General features: G+C 41.7%; 4 protein-coding genes and 1 pseudogene across 8 annotated transcripts in view; 1 reads left to right on the forward strand and 4 right to left on the reverse strand.

Annotated features, from left to right (window-relative positions):
• LOC120572425 (prostaglandin D2 receptor 2-like) overlaps positions 1-3,097 on the forward strand; it is a 101,918-nt gene extending 98,821 nt beyond the window's left edge. For all 5 annotated transcript variants that reach the window (XM_039821722.1, XM_039821720.1, XM_039821721.1 and 2 more), the window contains exon 2: positions 412-3,097. In XM_039821722.1, coding sequence (XP_039677656.1) covers positions 459-1,601 — 1,143 coding nt within the window. In that variant the 5' untranslated portion in view covers positions 412-458 and the 3' untranslated portion in view covers positions 1,602-3,097. The remainder of the gene's footprint in view (positions 1-411) is intronic.
• An 89-nt stretch (positions 3,098-3,186) lies between these two features.
• On the reverse strand, positions 3,187-6,174 carry si:dkey-165a24.9 (G-protein coupled receptor 4). Its single transcript, XM_039821733.1, has 2 exons — positions 5,223-6,174; positions 3,187-4,024 (listed from the first exon to the last, which is right to left on the reverse strand). The coding sequence occupies exons 1-2, from the start codon at positions 5,801-5,803 to the stop codon at positions 3,604-3,606; spliced, it is 1,002 nt and encodes a 333-aa protein (XP_039677667.1). The 5' UTR covers positions 5,804-6,174; the 3' UTR covers positions 3,187-3,603.
• Positions 6,175-9,555: 3,381 nt separating this feature from the next.
• LOC120573560 (UDP-glucuronosyltransferase 2B15-like) overlaps positions 9,556-19,140 on the reverse strand; it is a 29,158-nt gene continuing 19,573 nt past the window's right edge. The window contains exon 5 of the mRNA XM_039823350.1: positions 9,556-10,620. The gene's annotated coding sequence lies outside the window, so the exon portion shown is untranslated. The remainder of the gene's footprint in view (positions 10,621-19,140) is intronic.
• LOC120572424 lies at positions 9,559-12,488 on the reverse strand (annotated as a pseudogene).
• Positions 16,406-18,894, reverse strand: LOC120572423 (UDP-glucuronosyltransferase 2B15-like). Its single transcript, XM_039821717.1, has 2 exons — positions 18,780-18,894; positions 16,406-18,662 (listed from the first exon to the last, which is right to left on the reverse strand). The coding sequence occupies exon 2, from the start codon at positions 18,657-18,659 to the stop codon at positions 17,067-17,069; it is 1,593 nt and encodes a 530-aa protein (XP_039677651.1). The 5' UTR covers positions 18,660-18,662; positions 18,780-18,894; the 3' UTR covers positions 16,406-17,066.

The following is a 19,140-nucleotide window of genomic DNA, read 5'->3' on the forward strand; positions in this document are numbered from 1 at the left end:
AGAGGAGGAGGGTGGGGGTGTGAGTAAAAATGACTTTATTGCCATGTTGTAACCACACGTTGACATATTGCTCATGTCATGAACATTATCTCAATAGTATGGTAGAGGATTAGGGCCACATGTGGTTCTGAGTCAGAATTTTGACTTTAAACTCAGAACTTTTCTTCGGATTCTGACTTTATACTCAGAATTCTGACTTTAAACTCAGGAATCAAAAACATTTTTCACATGTGGCCCTAATCCTCTTCCGTAGAATAGCCATTTAGAAATAAAAGCTAAAACTTCCCTTATAACCTCTGAGCCCTGACACCATATGTACTGCATACATTATAACAGACACTAACAGACATTTTAGAAAAAATTCTGCCACTTAACGACTGTTTCGTTAACATGTTCTGATTTCTGTTGTAGATCTCAGCAGTGTGCAGCAAAAGGGAGTTAAAGGACATCAGCTCAGTATGGCGTTAAGAAATTTGTCCTGTCCTGTCCAGATGGAAACAAATATCAGCATATTTCACGCATCGAACCAAACAGCCAAGATGAGTTCTTTGAGCGTGTTCGCCATTTCCCTCCATGGCCTGTTCTCTACCATTGGCATCATAGAAAACCTCCTCATCCTCGGAGTAGTCGGCTTCCATGTCCGTCGCTCTGTCATCAGCGTCTGGATCCTGAACCTCGCAGCCTCGGACCTGCTGGCCACCGCCTCCCTGCCCTTCTTCACCCTCTACATGGCCCGCGGCAGCACCTGGACCCTGGGCAAAACCGTCTGCCGCCTCCATTCCTCAATCTTCTTTCTCAACATGTTTGTCAGTGGCTTCTTGCTGGCGGCCATTTCTATGGACCGCTGCCTGGTGGTGCTGAAACCCGTCTGGGCTCAGAACTACAGGAATGTCCAACGTGTGGGGAAGGTATGTGGGGTGATTTGGGTCTTGGCTGTCTTCTTCACAATCCCCTTCTACATATTCCGTGACACCATTCCCCTACCTAACGGCCAGATCCTATGTTACTACAATTATGCTCGACTCCTCCCTGCTAAACCATTTGACCTGGGGTCTTTATGTAAGGAACGCAAGGAGGCCTTGGCCTTTATGAAGCTCTTTCTAGCTTTCCTGATCCCTCTACTGATGATCATCCTCAGCTATGCTGCCGTGAACAACCGCTTGGCGCGCAGAGGCTGCCGACGCCCTTTCCGTTTCGTTCGGCTCGTAGTGGCCGTGGTGGTGAGCTTCGTACTCTGCTGGGCTCCGTACCACCTCTTCATCATCATTGAGGTGATGGCCCCCATTGGACATCCTGCACAGGGTTTTGCAAGCCGTGCACTCCCAATCTCAGCAACCATCAGCTTCCTTAACAGTGTCCTTAACCCCGTTCTGTATGTGTTCAGCTGCCCTGACCTGTGCAAGAAGATTAGGCATTCCCTGGGTGCGGTGATGGAGAGCGTTCTGGCTGAGGATCTGGCAGAATTCGCCCGACGCCGCAGCACCGCTCGCAGCTCTGTGAGCACGTCCGAGGTGGTGTTGAAGCAGAGGAATTCTCTGACAACCTTGACAGGAAAGGATCAGGAGTATTCTAAAAGTATTGCTGAATCTACTCTGGACTGATCGAAAGCGTAACGTGAATTCTTTTAAATAGCAGCCAGGCTTTTATTTTCTCCTTTGGAACAGCCTTTATTTGTAATTTTGTAGTTTTCGATTCTATATTTGATCACATTTTAGTAAGAAGCCCCTGTGTTTTCTGATCTGCTCCCGTATGAATTTGCTGTTGATGATGTGTCTTTACATAAATTGAGGATACTTTTTTTACCGCAAAGCATCACTCTCATCAGTACAACAGAGTACAACATAAGTTCAAGAAGGCGCGGCTCTCTCCAGTCAGCTACGCAAAATTTATGCTGATATTTTTTTAATTTTACAAATATTAGTTGTGCCTAATGTGGTGATGTGCCGATCTGACGAACACATTCTGCTTTATGATGAATCAGGCACAAGTTGGAGGAGCTGATGGGATAACATTTCACTGGAATTGTACCACTGATTGATGGATTCAGTCATTTCATACTCGCCAATCTGCGACTGCGAAATACTGTTTTCATTGACCTCCTGTTGCTTCCTAATTCTCTTTGCTTCAATTTGTTTTTTTGTCGATGTTAAACTACATTATCCTGCACAAATGTTTTAAATTGAAACCCATGCAGGAATTCGGATGGTTGCATGATTCACAGCCTGAATGCGATGGGCAAAGCTATTGAAAGTGAATAAGAGGTGAGCATGAATAAATATCCTAAAAAGAAAATGTCCTTAGATCATTATATTTAACATAATTAACTAAGAGATGCTCCCAAGTCAACCGAGAAGCTCAATTGGCATAACTCCTTGCGTTCCAGGTAGGCTTTTAATTTGAAACGTACAGTAGGCATTTCATTTCATTAAATTAATGTAAACCTAATCCTTTTCACAAGTAAAATCCACTGGACTGTTGTTGTACTGATGGAATTAAGGGTGTAGAAATGTACATTATGCTGAATTTCTTATCTGAGCCTTTAGATCCCAAGTCTTTCAATCCCTCCTCAATATTTTCTACCCGATCTTTATTAGCGACAGAGCTTTATTTGTTTGTGCTGGCAATGGCCCCTATTGTTATGACCATTGTTTGGCTTTTATGTTAGAATTTATGGTAATTCAAATGTCTCAACCATTCTTCAAATTGCTTATCTGATTGCTGGAACAAGCATTTTCTTTTTTTACTTGGATGCTTGATCGATGTTTATAGTTTATTGAATGACCCATACATTTGTGCTTCTTTTGTTGTTTATGACTTTGTAAAAAGAGTTTGAACTATAAGTCACAGATACATGAGGTGTCTCTGATCAGTATCTGCAGGAACTGACGAGCTACATTACAGAGAAAGAGTGTGCTCTTCTTTTTTTTATATATATATATATAAATTTGCCCATTGTGCTTATCATAGAGAATAGATGTCTTTGTGCATAATTGCATTCAATTCATGTAATATAAAAATTTTTTAATGCTGTGAAATTTACATAACATTAATAAACCGACAAGAAAAGCATTCTGGTGTTGCAGTGTGACACTTGTCTTGCAATCATACAACCACACTCATGTTTGTGTTTCCTGAGCAGGCTAAGTCACACCCATTCTATTTTAAAAAAAGACAGTAAACAAGTGATTAAGCTGATTTTTTTTTTAATTGTTGTAAACATTGCAGTAAAAAAAAACGTTGGTTCATTTCCATACACTGTTCGAAAAACAAATCTAGTAAATGGGTGAATCAGATGTATATGTCTCCTTTCAAGGTATGGATATGGTTATCACAAAAGAGTGGGGTTTTTGATATATTTCTACTAAATTAAGTGTTGAGTTTATGTAAGCAGCACTTTCGAGTCTTTGCTCTTTCAGATCTGTGTGCTGCATACAAATGTTTTTATTTTCGTCCTACTAAAACTGTATTTAGATCAACAAGTGCAACTGTATCAGCTTTCAATTCATGTATTCACTGAGAGTTGAAACTGGAACGTGCATTTCCACTGGGTGGCACAATTGCTTTGACTAAATCCAAGGAGTCCGCTCTGTGGTCAAATCCAAGTTATATTGCTAGATTATTATGTCCTGTTTCACTCTCCCTCTTGTTGTCTGGGTGAGCTCTGAAACTGAGGGCGATCTTTTTGCTGGTATTTTGCCCCCTTCCCAAACAGGGCAGAGATCTTTGCAGCTCTAGCCGGGCATCAGGGCACAGGAAGATGTAGAAGAGGGGATCCAGCAGGGTGTTGAGGCTGGTCAGGCCGTAGCACAGGCGATAGATGAGGAAAATGGAACGCTCAAATCCACAGGGCTCATTAGTCAGCAGCAAGGACACAAATCTGTATCCGCCCACGAGGTGGTAGGGTCCGAACACAACGATGAAATTGACGGTGATCACGACTAGTATGCCTACGATTTTGTGCCGCTCGTGGTCGGAGAGGGAAGGAGATCGCCGGAGTGTCACTCCAATGTGGGCTGAGGTGTAGCTAAGGGAGGAAGCAGAGTTGCAGATGAGAAGTCAGCGTGTCGGCCATCAGAATATGCAAAATGGTTTAATGTCGCTGGAGGACGTTACACCAGTTCATTTGTTAAACTGTACCACTCACAACAGGCTGTTTGCCATTTGCGCATATAGCTACGAAAACTAATGCACTGTAATTCGTATGTATTCCACGTATTTATTGCTGTGTGCACCACATTGACTGCCGCTGTATAAGAGCGCAAAGATCATAGCTGTAGTGAGGAGGGTTGTTTGTATCCCGGAAGAAGTTAAAACAACACCAGGGAACTTTTGCCGCTTGGAAGCAGAATTGTCCATTACATTGCATTGTCCAGTTCATTCAAAGTACAGATCCGCTACCCGATCTGACAAACTTGCATAATGTAATGTAATGTACAACTCCGCTTCCAACCTGTAGGGGGACCGAAGCTGGAAAAGTTCTCTAGTGTTGCTTTAAGTGGAAAACATAAGAGTTTAACAGAGGAAATGGATGTTTGTGTCCCGGGAGTACTACTTAAGGTAAAAGGTGTTTTAACCCAAACCACAAGCTGTTTTTCTAATCTTAACTAGTCGTTTTGGTGCCTAAACTTAACTGTCGTCGCCGCATGATAGGCAACTTTTGTCGGCTAAACTCAACTATATCGGCCACCGTCATGACCGTCGCCCAGGGTGCATTGTATCCGGCTCACAGTCACCTTTTCTTCGCTAAGCGTAACCGTAACGACTGCTAATCTTAACTGTCAAGTGACCGGTCGGAGGTCACCATCATTTTGTAACATATCATACGAATAGTTGTGCACACATTTTCCTACGGTATATGAACCCGTTCATGAGAATGCGTTGCAAAAATAACCAAAAAAAAACGCTGTATCCCGAGGGTTTCGCTGATCTTTTGTACATTCACTCCGTGTTTTCAGTTTTCAATCTCATTTTAGTGTAATGCAATTGTCCCCATACATTTTATTGAATTATTTCAACTTCAGGTTTTGGTAAATAGTCTCTAAATTTCCATTGTGCTGTTTAACAAATTTCACCACTTGAAATATTTAGACAAGAAAGTAGTTCCTTAGCATTGGAAAAGATCAGACTCATTTGACCAAAGAACCTATTCATCGACAGGTTTGGAAAGACAACGTGACATAACATGTTTTAGTATCATCACTGGGACCTTGGGGTTAACTCACCCGAGTATGGAACATGGCAGAAGGAAGCCCAGGGCCACGGTGGTGATCTTGAAGTGGGCATATCTGGGGCTGACGGGGTACTGCTCCAGACACAGCAGTCTGTCCGAGTCAAACACAGACGGTAGCAGCCCGCTCAGGCAGAACAGGAAGGTCAGGGTCCAAACGGCCACGCCGGACACTGCTGCCACCCTGACAGTCCGCACGCTGCGGCTGCTCAGCGGGTACACGATGGCCAGGCAGCGGTCCAGCGCTATCAGGCACAGGAACATGACGCTGGCGTAGACGTTTACGTAAAACACGTAGCCCACCAGCTCGCAGGTTAGCTGTCCGTAGGGCCAGCGGTGGCCACCTTGGAGATAAAGTATCCACAGTGGCAGAGTGAGCAGCTGGAGGAGGTCTGACAGCAGCAGGTTGAGGATGTAGACCAGCTGGCAGCCTCCTCCACCGGAGCGACCCAGGTGGTACAGTCCCCAGAGAGACAGCAGGTTGCTGGGGAGACCCAAAGAGAAGATCAGGCCATAGATACAGGTCAGGCCAAATGTGTCCGTGTCCAACGGGAGGTGGCAGCTGTCATTGGACATGTCTCTGTTGGTCAAGCACCTGACATGGGGAAACTAGAGGTACTTGCAGGATGATGGGTTGGTACTATTTCCACACTGTAAACATTGGATGTTACTTAAGTAACAGTATTTAAGTCACATTAGGAAAATGTACTTAAAGTATTAAAAGTCAAAGTACTCAATGCAGAAAGGTCCTCACATTTTAGAAACTGGAAACAATCAAATCAGTTCTTTGTTTGACCGTTGAATCATTTCAGCTGGACGTGTACAGTAGGCCGTATATTGTTACATTAAAACATTGTATTTTATAAACTACATATGTTTTGTGCAAAAATCTTAATTTGTAAAGTGACTAGTAACTAAAGCAGTCAGATTAATAGTTTCTCTCTGAAATGTAGTGGAGTAGAAGTAGAAAGTAACATGAAAAGACTCAAGTAAAGTACAAGTACCTCAAATTTGTACTTAAGTACAGTACTTGAGTAAATGTACTTAGTTACATTTCACCACTGCCATTCAGTCACTCGAAGCAAAAGTCTCAGTTGTTATCAGTTTAATGCATCCACGTTTTCCGTTGCGTATTATTCATGAATGCATTCTCCTGTACGTTCTGTCGGTCAACCAGTCTCCAAAGCATCCAGGATCCATCAAGGACAGACACGAATGCCTGCAAAGCAGATAGAAGAGCATCCTCAGATGGTTTATTATAATTAGGTGCACGAGCAGTTATACCATATATTTCAAACCAAGACTTTTCACTCACCTCTCAAGGCTGTGAGCCCGGCTTTGTTCCACAAAAGCGCGCTGCCCTCTCTGCAGCTGGATGACCTGTACTCACGAAATGTTGGGAACACGGTGTCTGGACCCAGCCTTGTCTATTCTGTGAACGTTTCCTCCACAGGAAACCCACTTCTTCAGCTTTAAAGGCAACATCCTGAGGCAGGAGCACGCCTTTCTGGCAAAGAACAAAAACATATACTCTCGTTCTCTTTGTCCCCCCTGTCTCTCTCTAACTCCAGTAAGTAGCAGACAGGATGATTGAGGTGGTCAGGAGCTGTGAAGGAAAGGAACTGATGTAGGGTGTCCACTAAGGCCCTTTAGATTGCTGGCTGTGTGCCATTGAACACATTAATCATGCTGTCTTTAAACCCCATTTGATTATTTTTACTATGTGAGTAGAAATGTTATTTTAGTTAAGCGCTTTAAATGTGTATTACTTAAATTTAACTGTTCATGATTATCTTGTTAAATGTGTGTTTGTACTGTATATGGGGACTCAAAAAGTGTGTTTCCCACCACATTTTGTCAAGCTTGTTTTGTGTGTGTGTGTGTGTGATTTACAAGAGAGTTGATTGGCAGATAAGATTACAAACCACAGAAAAAGAGAGCACACAAACAGCCCTGAAAGCAAATGTATTGCTGCTAAAGTGAATGTAGAGCCTACACGCAATGCTGAAAACGTTGCCCCTCTCATGAAAGTGACTTATTTCATTAATCCAGGTAGTAGACATTGAATGAGTGTAATTTACCCAGGGTGAACTCTGCTCAGGCACCGGTGGGAGAGAAAAAAAGCGTACACAATTGAAATTGTTGTAGAGAAGAATGGGTACGTTGAGACATTGGGCGGTTAGGCAGTATTTTTACTACATGGTTTAGCAGGGAGTAGGGTCTAATCACTCACTTTGCCTTTCCCTTCCTTTAAAATGTCACCAATTTCTGATTTATTAAAGAATCCAAGATTGTAACTGATAAACTGACCAGTCCCCTGAGTCACTACTACCACTCTATCTGCATTAACGTCTCCATGCCCCTACCTAGACCACATTAAACATGACATATATCAGCTCATGGCATAGAAAATAAGTAAACTCAAGGGGGAAGTGTCCCTGAAGACGGTCCCAGCATAATAAGTAGTTACTGCAACAGACTGGCTGCAGGAATTTCATCTCGTCAATGGAATACGGGAGCTGTTCACACTGTATGCACATAGAGAGATGGGCTCGGAGTTCTGCAAAATAAGTTCACACAGGAAGCTGCAGTGAGAAACCAAGCTTGCAAACTCATTGCGACATCCTTTTTCCACTCAAAAAGGCAGTATACTGCTGACAGGTCAACTACATGAACAAGGGCAACAAGAACATAATGCTCTTTCTTCTAATATCTAGTTGTTCAGTATTTCTGGAAGCTGTTTGAGAAAAAAGCATGGCTCGTTGTAAAGCAAATAGTGAAGCTCCTGCTTCTTTTTCTTCCCTTCCCAACTACAGCTTGTACAGAACTACGGCTTTTAACCAGAACCAAGAGGTACGATCACTTGACACCCGTTTTAGCCTCTTTTGGCTCCCTGTTCAGAATCTAATTAAGAATAGGATTTATCACATTTTCACTTGCAAGGAATTTGCCTTGGTGTTTCATGCATACGATAAAACAGTAAAGCATAGTACAGCAACATACAAAAACATAAATATAGAATAGAAATATTACAACAAAATAGATGTGAGACACTAACAAATATGCGCAAAACTACTGTTTTAGGCTGTACGGTTTTGTGCAGAATGCGCAAAAATGATGAGGGAATGTGCAAAAGTTCAGTACAAAGGCCTTTAATATGTGCGATGCTTTGCTTTTGGATTGATTTTAAGATTATTGATGACTTTTAAGGCTCTTTGTGAGCTGGCTCCACCTTTGATTTCAGACATTTTAATCCCTTATGAACCTTAGCGTCCTTTGAGGTCTTCTGTCACTTCTAGAGTCCAGGCTGAAAACTAAACAGGGGGAGAGCTTTTACAGTCAGAGCCTGAGGCTCTGGAATGACAAGGAAATGAGTCTAAGTCAGTGTCTTTAAAAAAAAAAAACTCTTCTAAAAATGTACTTTTATTAGAGAGCATATACCGATTTTATCTGAGCTGCCTGTTTATTTCATAGTTGTTGTTTTTTTAATTTCTTGTTTATTTTTATTTTGCCCTTCATGTATTTTAGGCGTTTATTTTATTATATTTGTGTTTTAAAAGTGTTCTGTTTTTTTTGGCAAAGCACTAACTGTTTTGAAAGGTGCTCTAACCCTAACCCTAAACCCACAACCCAAAGTTTATTAGGCCTATTATTACTGCTGCAGCAGACAGAACATCATCACCATGACACTATTTCATAGAAATATGTGACCATAATATGGTGATTCATCTCCAGCTCTGCAACGGTCTAGTGACCAAAGTAGCATTTCCCCTCTGTGCTCTAGTCTCTGCTTGGTCATGATCTAAGGTTCTTTTCCAAATTTGGCAGCTACAAAAACAATTGTGTAAACCACAATCTCATGTTTGTTGAGAGTGTGAACTGTGATCTCATGATAAGACCCCATGTGTGTTTGCAATTACAATCTGTTTAAAGGTGCAGTACAGCTTTCTGACATTTCCCATCACACATGCTTTTTACATTTATAAAATGATGACAAAATGGCTGTAGGTCATTATTATGTACATATCATATTGATGTTATCTTGGTATCTTAGCACATGCTGTAAGACAAAATAAAAGTGTATTGTGTCTAATATTGTGCAAATATGCGTAACTTAATTACATTTGTCAATACTTTTTTAAAGTGAGAGCCCTGCAGAAAAGAGTAGATAATACAAATATGTTTACTAAGAAAAGATGTTGTCCCAGGGTTTGTCTTTTTCTTGAGGATTTAGATTTTGTCTCCACAGTCCATGTGAGCTCTAGGTAGGTATATCTTTGTGCAAAGAGCTCGTGTCAAACAAGAAGTGGGCAAAACTAATGAGAAGATCAGGCTGTAAGATGGAGGCTGTCACCATTTGTTCTGTGAGATCTTTGATAAAACATTCTGAATGCTATGATAATATACATGTGCTACTGTTAGGTAAGCAAAACCTCAGTTTGGTTTGTTAGACCACCTATCACCTGTTTATTCTCAGGTCAGATCATTTTGATAACACACTTTACCCATAAAGTTGTTTTTTGTAATCAAAATAGAACTGCAATTATGGAAACCAACTTAGAAAAGCTTGAAAATAGCAGACTTTGATTTTTTACATTTGAACATTTTAAGCTAATTAATTAATTCCAAAACTGACATTTTTGTTATTCCATCGTCTCTGTTAAAAACATTTCATTACAAATAAGATTGTCTGTATCTAGAACAAACATACACAATGATTATGACCTTTATTTATTTAAAAATTAATCTCTATAAACTGATATCTACATGCAGAATCTGTAGGCAACGGGACAAGATTTTGGTATCGAAAGCGTTCCGATTTCCGTTTGTAGTCCGAGTAGTATTGACCAATCATGTTTGAGTGAGCTTTGGTTGCATGCAAGTAAATAGTCCGCGTGGAGAGCAAAAAAAGCTGGAGCACATTGGTCGAAATACAATCTTGGAAACCATTTGCTATCTTCTGACAATAAATATGCTTTTTATTAGCTTTTGTAACATGTATCTGCATTCATATGCAGAGAAACAATCCGGTCAGAGACATGGTCTCTCAACTCCAACTCTATTCTTGCTGTTATTCTTAAATTTCTAATCTGAAACCATGTAAACAACGTCCGGTGTGCAGAAGAGGAGGTGTTGGCCCAGATATCCACTGGCTACACCATAACTCCCTAAATATTGGCTGTTGCCCTTAGAGGCTAAATTGTCATCAGATTGATGGGTTCCGAGATTGATTCAAAAAGAGAAGCCACACGATACAATATTATGGGTTAAGGGATAGAAGTTAAATTCTCATGTACAATTTACATAATAAAAGATTGATATATATATAATAAAATATCAGTACTTGGCATCTATGGATCAATACATTGCCATGGAAAATATCAAGATACTATGTTTTTAATTGTGCAGTATAATTTCCCTTACAGCAGGCATTAAGTATAAGTTATGTTCAAATTAGTTACTCAGCTTTGCTCTTTCTCCGAGAACTTCGGCAGCAGAGAACCTTACAGGCTAAGACTGAAGCCCAGACAAAGGCTCCAATGAGGGCCATAATTAAAACAGCCACATCCAGGCAGAAGTAGGAGTACCAAGGCAGACGAAAACCTGCTGATTGCAAATGGGCTGCTCCTTTGTTCCGGATGACGTACTCAATCCAAAAGATGGCGCTGTCCATAGGAGACATTGGCTGATCGTGGTGTAACTGTGAGAGATGCTGTATGTTGTTACGGTACGAGGGAGTCTCCAGGATGTCCTTTAGAGCCTCCAGGAAGTCTTCTTTGGTGAGTGAGTTGGCCTCCATTACCCGAGCTGCCCCACGTACCTTTAGCCGAAGTAGGTTGTCAAACTGGTCAAAGAGGAGTGGCAGGCCCAGAACGGGAACGCCATGGTAAATGGCCTCATACATGCCGTTGGTCCCTCCATGGGCTACAAAGGCACGGGTCTTGGGGTGCCCCAGGAGATCTTTCTGAGGGAGCCATTTAACCAGAAGGGTGTTGTTCCCCAAGGATGAAGGCGTTTCACCCACAAACCTCCACACCACCTTTTGAGGTAGCTCAGCAAAAGCAGCAGCAATGGCCTCTGTAGTCTGACGAGGCAGGGCTGACACCAGCGCCCCCCCAAAGACATGACCACAACCCCATGCTCTCCAGAGCTCTGCATGAAGGCCTCCAGCTCAACAGGAAGAGGACCAGCTTTTTGCACTGGAACCCCCCATCTAGACCCGCGTTGGCATGGTGGGCGAGGGAACTCAAAGACAAAATCCGTCCTCACCAGCCAGATATCAGCTGCAAGCTCCAAAGACAGCAAGTCAGTTCCAGGAGGGAAATACCGCTGGAACACATCTGAGTAGGCAGGGTTAATGAAAACGTGCTGTTCAACCAAACTATAGATAGAATGTAACATATTCTTGGTTCTTTCCAGAAAATCCATCTGATCGTGAAGTTCACTTCCTGACACGGGAACATAGGAGACTGGAGAGGGAGCTATGGTCAAATGGCCCTCCCCACTATTAATCCAGCGCACATTTAAAACCATTGGCAGCTTGAGGTAACTACCCAAAACAACACCTATAGGCAGAGCAGGGTCCGTTAATATTAAGTCAAACTTAGAGTCTTGCATTTTTTTCATAAAAACAGGGTCGTCTAACATTGTAGCAACTGCTCTGGCCATGATCTCATGGCACTTTTCCAACATGTATGTGATTAAGTACTGTTGATAGAAGGTGCGTATAAACGTTGGCAACCTGCGGCGTTCCATAACATCTAGTAGCATTTTATTGTAAAAATGAATGTCCTCTGCCTCATCCTCGTGCATGGTCACATTAATAGAAGTAAAAGTGGAAGAGCTACTAGGGATGTACCAGCTCTTCTCAGAGCGTAGCACAGTCATGATGTGGCCTCTGGAGTGCAGCTCTCGGAGGATCACCTCCATATTGATCCAGTGGCTGCCATCAACGGGCACTACTAGGATCCTGCTGCCACTGCAACAAGTGGGCCCAAGCAACAGGAAGCAGAGCCCTGTCAGGAATATAGGGATCATCATGCTGGACATTCCCTGGGAGAAACAAGATGAAGAAACAATTACAGTTGTAAAACCCAGTTACTTTAAGGTATAGCTCATATGTATGTAATGTGTTATATTGTTCAATTAAAAGTTAGTCAAATGCCTCACCTGGTCTTGTTGTTTCAAAACCCAGACATATGGTTTGATCTCCCGATCCTGAGTGAGCCGAGATCTGTTTCAGTGTAACTTTTATACACAGAGGCCCATTTCTACCAGGTCAAAGTCCAGAATGTGGGTTAAATGCCTACTCCCAACAGTCTGTACTGTATTTAAGAGCAAAGGTCAATGGTAAAAGCATACAAAAGTAAGGTAGAGTGCATATTAATGGACTGCAATTTGAGTTGTCAAACATTTTGCATTTGTCATTTCAATGTATTTGTTCAAAGTACGTATTACAGCTACGGTAGCCTTCACGCTTCAAAAAGCCGGTCTCTTTCTCTTTTCAATATCCTTTTTATTTTTTCCGGGTGAAGAAGAAGAAGACTCCTGTTCCTGAAATTTTGGATTTTGAATAGTTTATCATGTGACAGAGAAAACGCGAAAGGCGGAGCAGTATGTCCTGTATGTCCCTTACCGGCTAACGTATTTCAAGATGGCTCATGAATATGGAGCGTCTACCCCAGTTCATGCGAATGCAAATATAAAATTTCAAGCCAAAAGGAATACTTGGACTTGATGGTGGTGGTAAATATTCATGAAAAAGGACAAGTTTGTGAATGGGCAACACAGATTTTGATAATGAACAGATAAACACATTACACACTGGACCTTTAAGGCTCTTCATGAGCTGGCTCCACATTTGATTTCCAGAGGTGTCAAGTAACGAAGTACAAATACTTCGTTACCTTACTTAAGTAGAAATTTTGGGTATCTATACTTTACTGGAGTAATTATTTTACAGCAGACTTTTTACTTCTACTCCTTACATTTTCACGCAATTATCTGTACTTTCTTCTCCTTACATTTTAAAAATAGCCTCGTTACTCCTATTTCAGTTTGGCTTGTTTTCATTCCGGCTCGTCATCGTTCAAAAAAAACACACACACACACACACAAAAAAAACTATCCAGATAAATCGCGCCATCCAGATAGAGTGAATTTTATTGTGGTTGGATGAGAAGTATAAACATATACCATTCTGACACCCTATTGGTTTGTACGCGATCCATCGCACCTGCACAGACCTGGTGCTAATATGGCACCGGTGCCCTAACGACCGTTATCTACCGGACCGAATAGCAACGCGGATTTCGGTGCCTTATTTAGGTGCCACTTAAATGCCTGCACTTCTCTATGATCCTCCGAAAACAGACATTAGAGGCAACTGAAACATCACTGTACGGGACGCTAGTTAACACTACACTTGGCAGCAGGTAATGTTAGCCTACCGTTAGCTAGCAGTGGTTAAAATGCTGACAGCTAAACGGTGTTAAAGTGTGTGTTAAAGTGTGTTTGTATTTCACATTAGAGGATTGTAACACCAGACTGTAGCTACCATTGTGTGAAAAACAGAGAAGAGATGTGTCACCTTTTTCAGCCCTTCTGAGTTTGCACATATGATTTTAATATAACATAGTCATTGTTATCGGGTGATGACTCAGAAATTGTGTTGGGAGACTTCAAAGATGACGACCAGTCCGATGAATTCAAATCAAATAAATGCAGCTTTATTCAAACAGTGAACAAACTCTCATGACAATGAGACAACCGTGAGCATACAGACGTGTCTGCCCAAGGGTGACCAAACTGTACATCAAAATGGATCCCTTTTAAACTCTTTTTGTGCTCACACAGCCCAAGATATCTATTTCAGTGGAACAGTTTACTCTTAACCTGTACCTTTTATGGCACATGCTCCTAATAGATTCCCACATTCCAATCTGTTCCTGTGGGTGAAGGTTGTCCCCAGACTAACCTTCTTGTGTAGTACCTTACATACAAGATATGAAATACATTTGAAACATATAGGCTGAAATATCCAACCTATCAGTCATTACCCAGCTAACAATTTATGGTTCCCAGAACTTTGCTGGAACGTTACCTGAAAGTTATGGTTTTGGTTAGTTTTTGGTTACATCGAATGTTCCCGGAACCTTTAGGGAACGTTCCCCTAACGTACTTTTTTACATCTCCTACCGTTTAATAAACTTGAATGGTACCAAAAAATAAAAAATACATAAAAAATAGATATAAGAATCACAGTCAATTGTATTGGCCATATAGACACATACTGTACAATAGAGACAACATACACATAAACACAATATACAAAAAATACAACTATACAAATAAGACATAATATCAATACAAGTACACATGGAGTGGGATGTAGAGTGCAAAGTAATAGTGCAAGTGTAGTGTGCAAGATGCATATTGGAATGATAAAGTATGTAATGTGTAGGAGAATGGCCAAAGTGGGGATGACCCCACTTATCAGCAGTTCAGGAGAGTGATGGCAGAGGGAAAGAAGCTGTTCTTGTGTCTGGTTGTTTTTGTGTGCAGGGATCTGTAGCGCCCGCCAGAGGGGAGGAGGCAGGAGGATGGCAGCAGAGTAGAAGATGACCAATAGCTCTTGTGGTAGGCCATGCTTCCGCAGTTGCCGTAGGAAGTACATCCTCTGCAGCAAAATTTATATCAACCTTAAAAATAAATATATTCTCTTGCTATGTTGTTTATCTTACTTAGATTTTATAAGACCAATCATTTTTGAGTGAATCTGCAAACCTTTTATATGCTACTTCAAAACTTGAATGGGGCTGGTTTAAATAAAAATTTCAAAACCGCACTCAGAACAACCAAATACAACCAAACGGGAACGTTGTGTGGAGGTACAGTGCAACCACTGGAGAACATTTGAGTTGGTTGGTTCCCTTAACCTTTAGGGAACCAGGAACTAACGTCCCACAACATTCCCTACACGTTCCCTACACGTTCTGTGTTAGTGGGGTATGGCCTTTAGAAAAAAATGTTTTTTTTGTGGAGGTGGGGTAGTGCACTATAGGCCCCTGTGGGGTGGGCTGAGCTTTTGTCCTTTTTGGCATTTTTTCCCCCTTGCATTACTTTTACTTTTATACTTTAAGTAGTTTTCAAACCAGTACTTTTACACTTTTACTTGACTAAAAAGCTTGAGTTGATACTTCAACTTCTACAGAAGTATTTTCAAACCCTGGCATCTATACTTCTACTTGAGGAATGAACGTGAATACTTTTGACACCTCTTTTGATTTCAGACATTTTAATCCCTTATGAACCTTAGCGTCCTTTGAGGTCTTCTGTCTCTTCTAGAGTCCAGGCTGAAAACTAAACAGGGGGAGAGCTTCTGCAGTCAGAGCCTGAGGCTCTGGAATGACAAGGAAATTAGTCTAAGTCAGTTTCTTTAAAAAAAATCCCTTCCACAAATGTACCTTTATTAGAGAGCATATCCTGATTTTATCTGAGCTGCCTGTTTATTTCATAGTTTTTTAAATTTCTTGTTTATTTAATTATATTTTGCCCCTTCATGTATTTTAGGCGTTTATTTTATTTTATTATATTTGTGTTTTAAATGTGTTCTGTTTTTTTGCAAAGCACTAACTGTTTTGAAAGGTGCTCTAACCCTAACCCTAACCCTAACCCCTAACCCTAAGTGTATTATTATTACTGCTGCAGCAGATAGAGCATCATCACCATGACACTATTTCATAAAAATATGTGACTATAGTATGGTGATGAGAAAGGAGGTTTTGGCCCAGATATCCACTGGTTACACCATAACCCCCTAAATATTGGCTGTTGCACCCAGAGGGTAAATTGACATCAGATTGATGGGTTCCAAGATTGATTCAAAAGTTTAGAATTTGATGCAGAAATTAGGGGTGGGAATCACCAGAGGCCACACAATACGATATTATGGGTTAAGAGTTAGAAGTTAAATTCTCATGTTCAATTTACATAATAAAAGATTGATTTATATAATAAAATATCAGTACTTGGCGTCCGTGTATCAATACATTGCCATGGAAAATATCAAGATACTATGCTGTATGAAATACCCGGCCTCTCCCCCCCCCCCACCCCTCAACGTCTAGCAGAGATGTTTCCAAACTGTGAATAAGAGTCAGTTTCTGTCAAATTCCACTTATTTGTGGATGTGTGAATGGTTATCTCCCCAGCAAACACTGGGCAGTGTCGTGACAATTTTGTAGTTACACCTTGACAAAAGAGGAACCAGAAAAAAATCTTAATATTGTTACACTTTATAAATACTCAGAGAATGGTACAGACAGCAAGGGTTAGTTTGAAATGTGCACCCCAATGACAAGCTTTTCACTTTATTTGTACCTTGGAGTGGTACATGAAGTTTCCTTATTTGTTCACACTCCCTTTGGCCAAGACTGGTTCTTATCTGTGTTGACCTTTCTGTTAGTTACTAACTAACCAAGTAACCCTCAGTTAGGTTCTCTCAGAAAGTCATGGTCCACAAGATAAAACCACTTCCATTAGGGCCCCCTTAGAGGACACTATGTTATATGACAAACCGTTCTTTGCCATGCACGTCCCGAAACCCTTAATTTTTTTATACTCTCATAAACAATCAGGCTAAGGTTCAGTAGAGTAAAGGATACATGGAAAAGATTTATTATCAACAAAGAAAAAATACTACATGATTATACATGCAGTGCAGTTTAGGACATCTGTAATAAAGAATACGTATAATAAATATGTCCAAACATGTTTTTAATTGTGCAGTATAAGTTCCCTTACAGCAGGCATTAATTATAAGTTATGTTCGAATTAGTTACTCAGCTTTGCTCTTTCTCCGAGAACTTCGGCAGCAGAGAACCTTACAGGCTAAGACTGAAGCCCAGACAAAGGCTCCAATGAGGGCCATAATTAAAACAGCCACATCCAGGCAGAAGTAGGAGTACCAAGGCAGACGAAAACCTGCTGATTGCAAATGGGCTGCTCCTTTGTTCCGGATGACGTACTCAATCCAAAAGATTGCGGTGTCCATAGGAGACATTGGCTGATCGTGGTGTAACTGTGAGAGACGCTGTATGTTGTTACGGTACGAGGGAGTCTCCAGGATGTCCTTTAGAGTCTCCAGGAAGTCTTCTTTGGTGAGTGAGTTGGCCTCCATTACCCGAGCTGCCCCACGTACCTTTAGCCTTAGTAGGTTGTCAAACTGGTCAAAGAGGAGTGGCAGGCCCAGAACGGGAACGCCATGGTAAATGGCCTCATACATGCCGTTGGTGCCTCCATGGGCTACAAAGGCACGGGTCTTGGGGTGCCCCAGGAGATCTTTCTGAGGGAGCCATTTAACCAGAAGGGTGTTGTTCCCCAAGGATGAAGGCGTTTCACCCACAAACCTCCACACCACCTTTTGAGGTAGCTCAGCAAAAGCAGCAGCAATGGCCTCTGTAGTCTGACGAGGCAGGGCTGACACCAGCGACCCCAAAGACATGACCACAACCCCATGCTCTCCAGAGCTCTGCATGAAGGCCTCCAGCTCAACAGGAAGAGGACCAGCTTTTTTGCACTGGAACCCCCCTACGTAGACCACGTTGGGCATGGTGGGCCGAGGGAACTCAAAGACAAAATCCGTCCTCACCAGCCAGATATCAGCTGCAAGCTCCAAAGACAGCAAGTCAGTTCCAGGAGGGAAATACCGCTGGAACACATCTGAGTAGGCAGGGTTAATGAAAACGTGCTGTTCAACCAAACTATAGATAGAATGTAACAAATTCTTGGTTCTTTCCAGAAAATCCATCTGATCGTGAAGTTCACTTCCTGACACGGGAACATAGGAGACTGGAGAGGGAGCTATGGTCAAATGGCCCTCCCCACTATTAATCCAGCGCACATTTAAAACCATTGGCAGCTTGAGGTAACTACCCAAAACAACACCTATAGGCAGAGCAGGGTCCGTTAATATTAAGTCAAACTTAGAGTCTTGCATTTTTTTCATAAAAACAGGGTCGTCTAACATTGTAGCAACTGCTCTGGCCATGATCTCATGGCCCTTTTCCAACATGTATGTGATTAAGTACTGTTGATAGAAGGTGCGTATAAACGTCGGCAACCTGCGGCGTTCCATAACATCTAGTAGCATTTTATTGTAAAAATGAATGTCCTCTGCCTCATCCTCCAGCATGGTCACATTAATAGAAGTAAAAATGGAAGAGTTACTAGGGATGTACCAGCTCTTCTCAGAGCGTAGCACAGTCATGATGTGGCCTCTGGAGTGCAGCTCTCGGAGGATCACCTCCATATTGATCCAGTGGCTGCCATCAACGGGCACTACTAGGATCCTGCTGCCACTGCAACAAGTGGGCCCAAGCAACAGGAAGCAGAGCCCTGTTAGGAATATAGGGATCATCATGCTGGACATTCCCTGGGAGAAACAAGATGGAGAAACAATTACAGTTGTAAAACCCAGTTACTTTAAGGTATAGCTCATATGTATGTAATGTGTTATATTGTTCAATTAAAAGTTAGTCAAATGCCTCACCTGGTCTTGTTGTATCAAAACCCAGACATATGGCTTGATCTCCAGATCCTGAGTGAGCCAAGATCTGTTTCAGTGTAACTTTTACACACAGAGGCCCATTTCTACCAGGTCAAAGTCCAGAATGTGGGTTAAATGCCTACTCCCAACAGTCTGTACTGTATTTAAGAGCAAAGGTCAATGGTAAAGGCATACAAAAGTAAGGTAGAGTGCATATTAATGGACTGCAATTTGAGTTGTCAAACATTTTGCATTTGTCATTTCAATGTATTTGTTCAAAGTACGTATTACAGCTACGGTAGCCTTCACGCTTCAAAAAGCCGGTCTCTTGCTCTTTTCAATATCCTTTTTCTTTTTCTGGGCG

The sequence above is a fragment of the Perca fluviatilis genome, chromosome 14 (assembly GCF_010015445.1).
Source record: "Perca fluviatilis chromosome 14, GENO_Pfluv_1.0, whole genome shotgun sequence".
NCBI classification, from domain to species: Eukaryota; Metazoa; Chordata; class Actinopteri; order Perciformes; family Percidae; genus Perca; species Perca fluviatilis.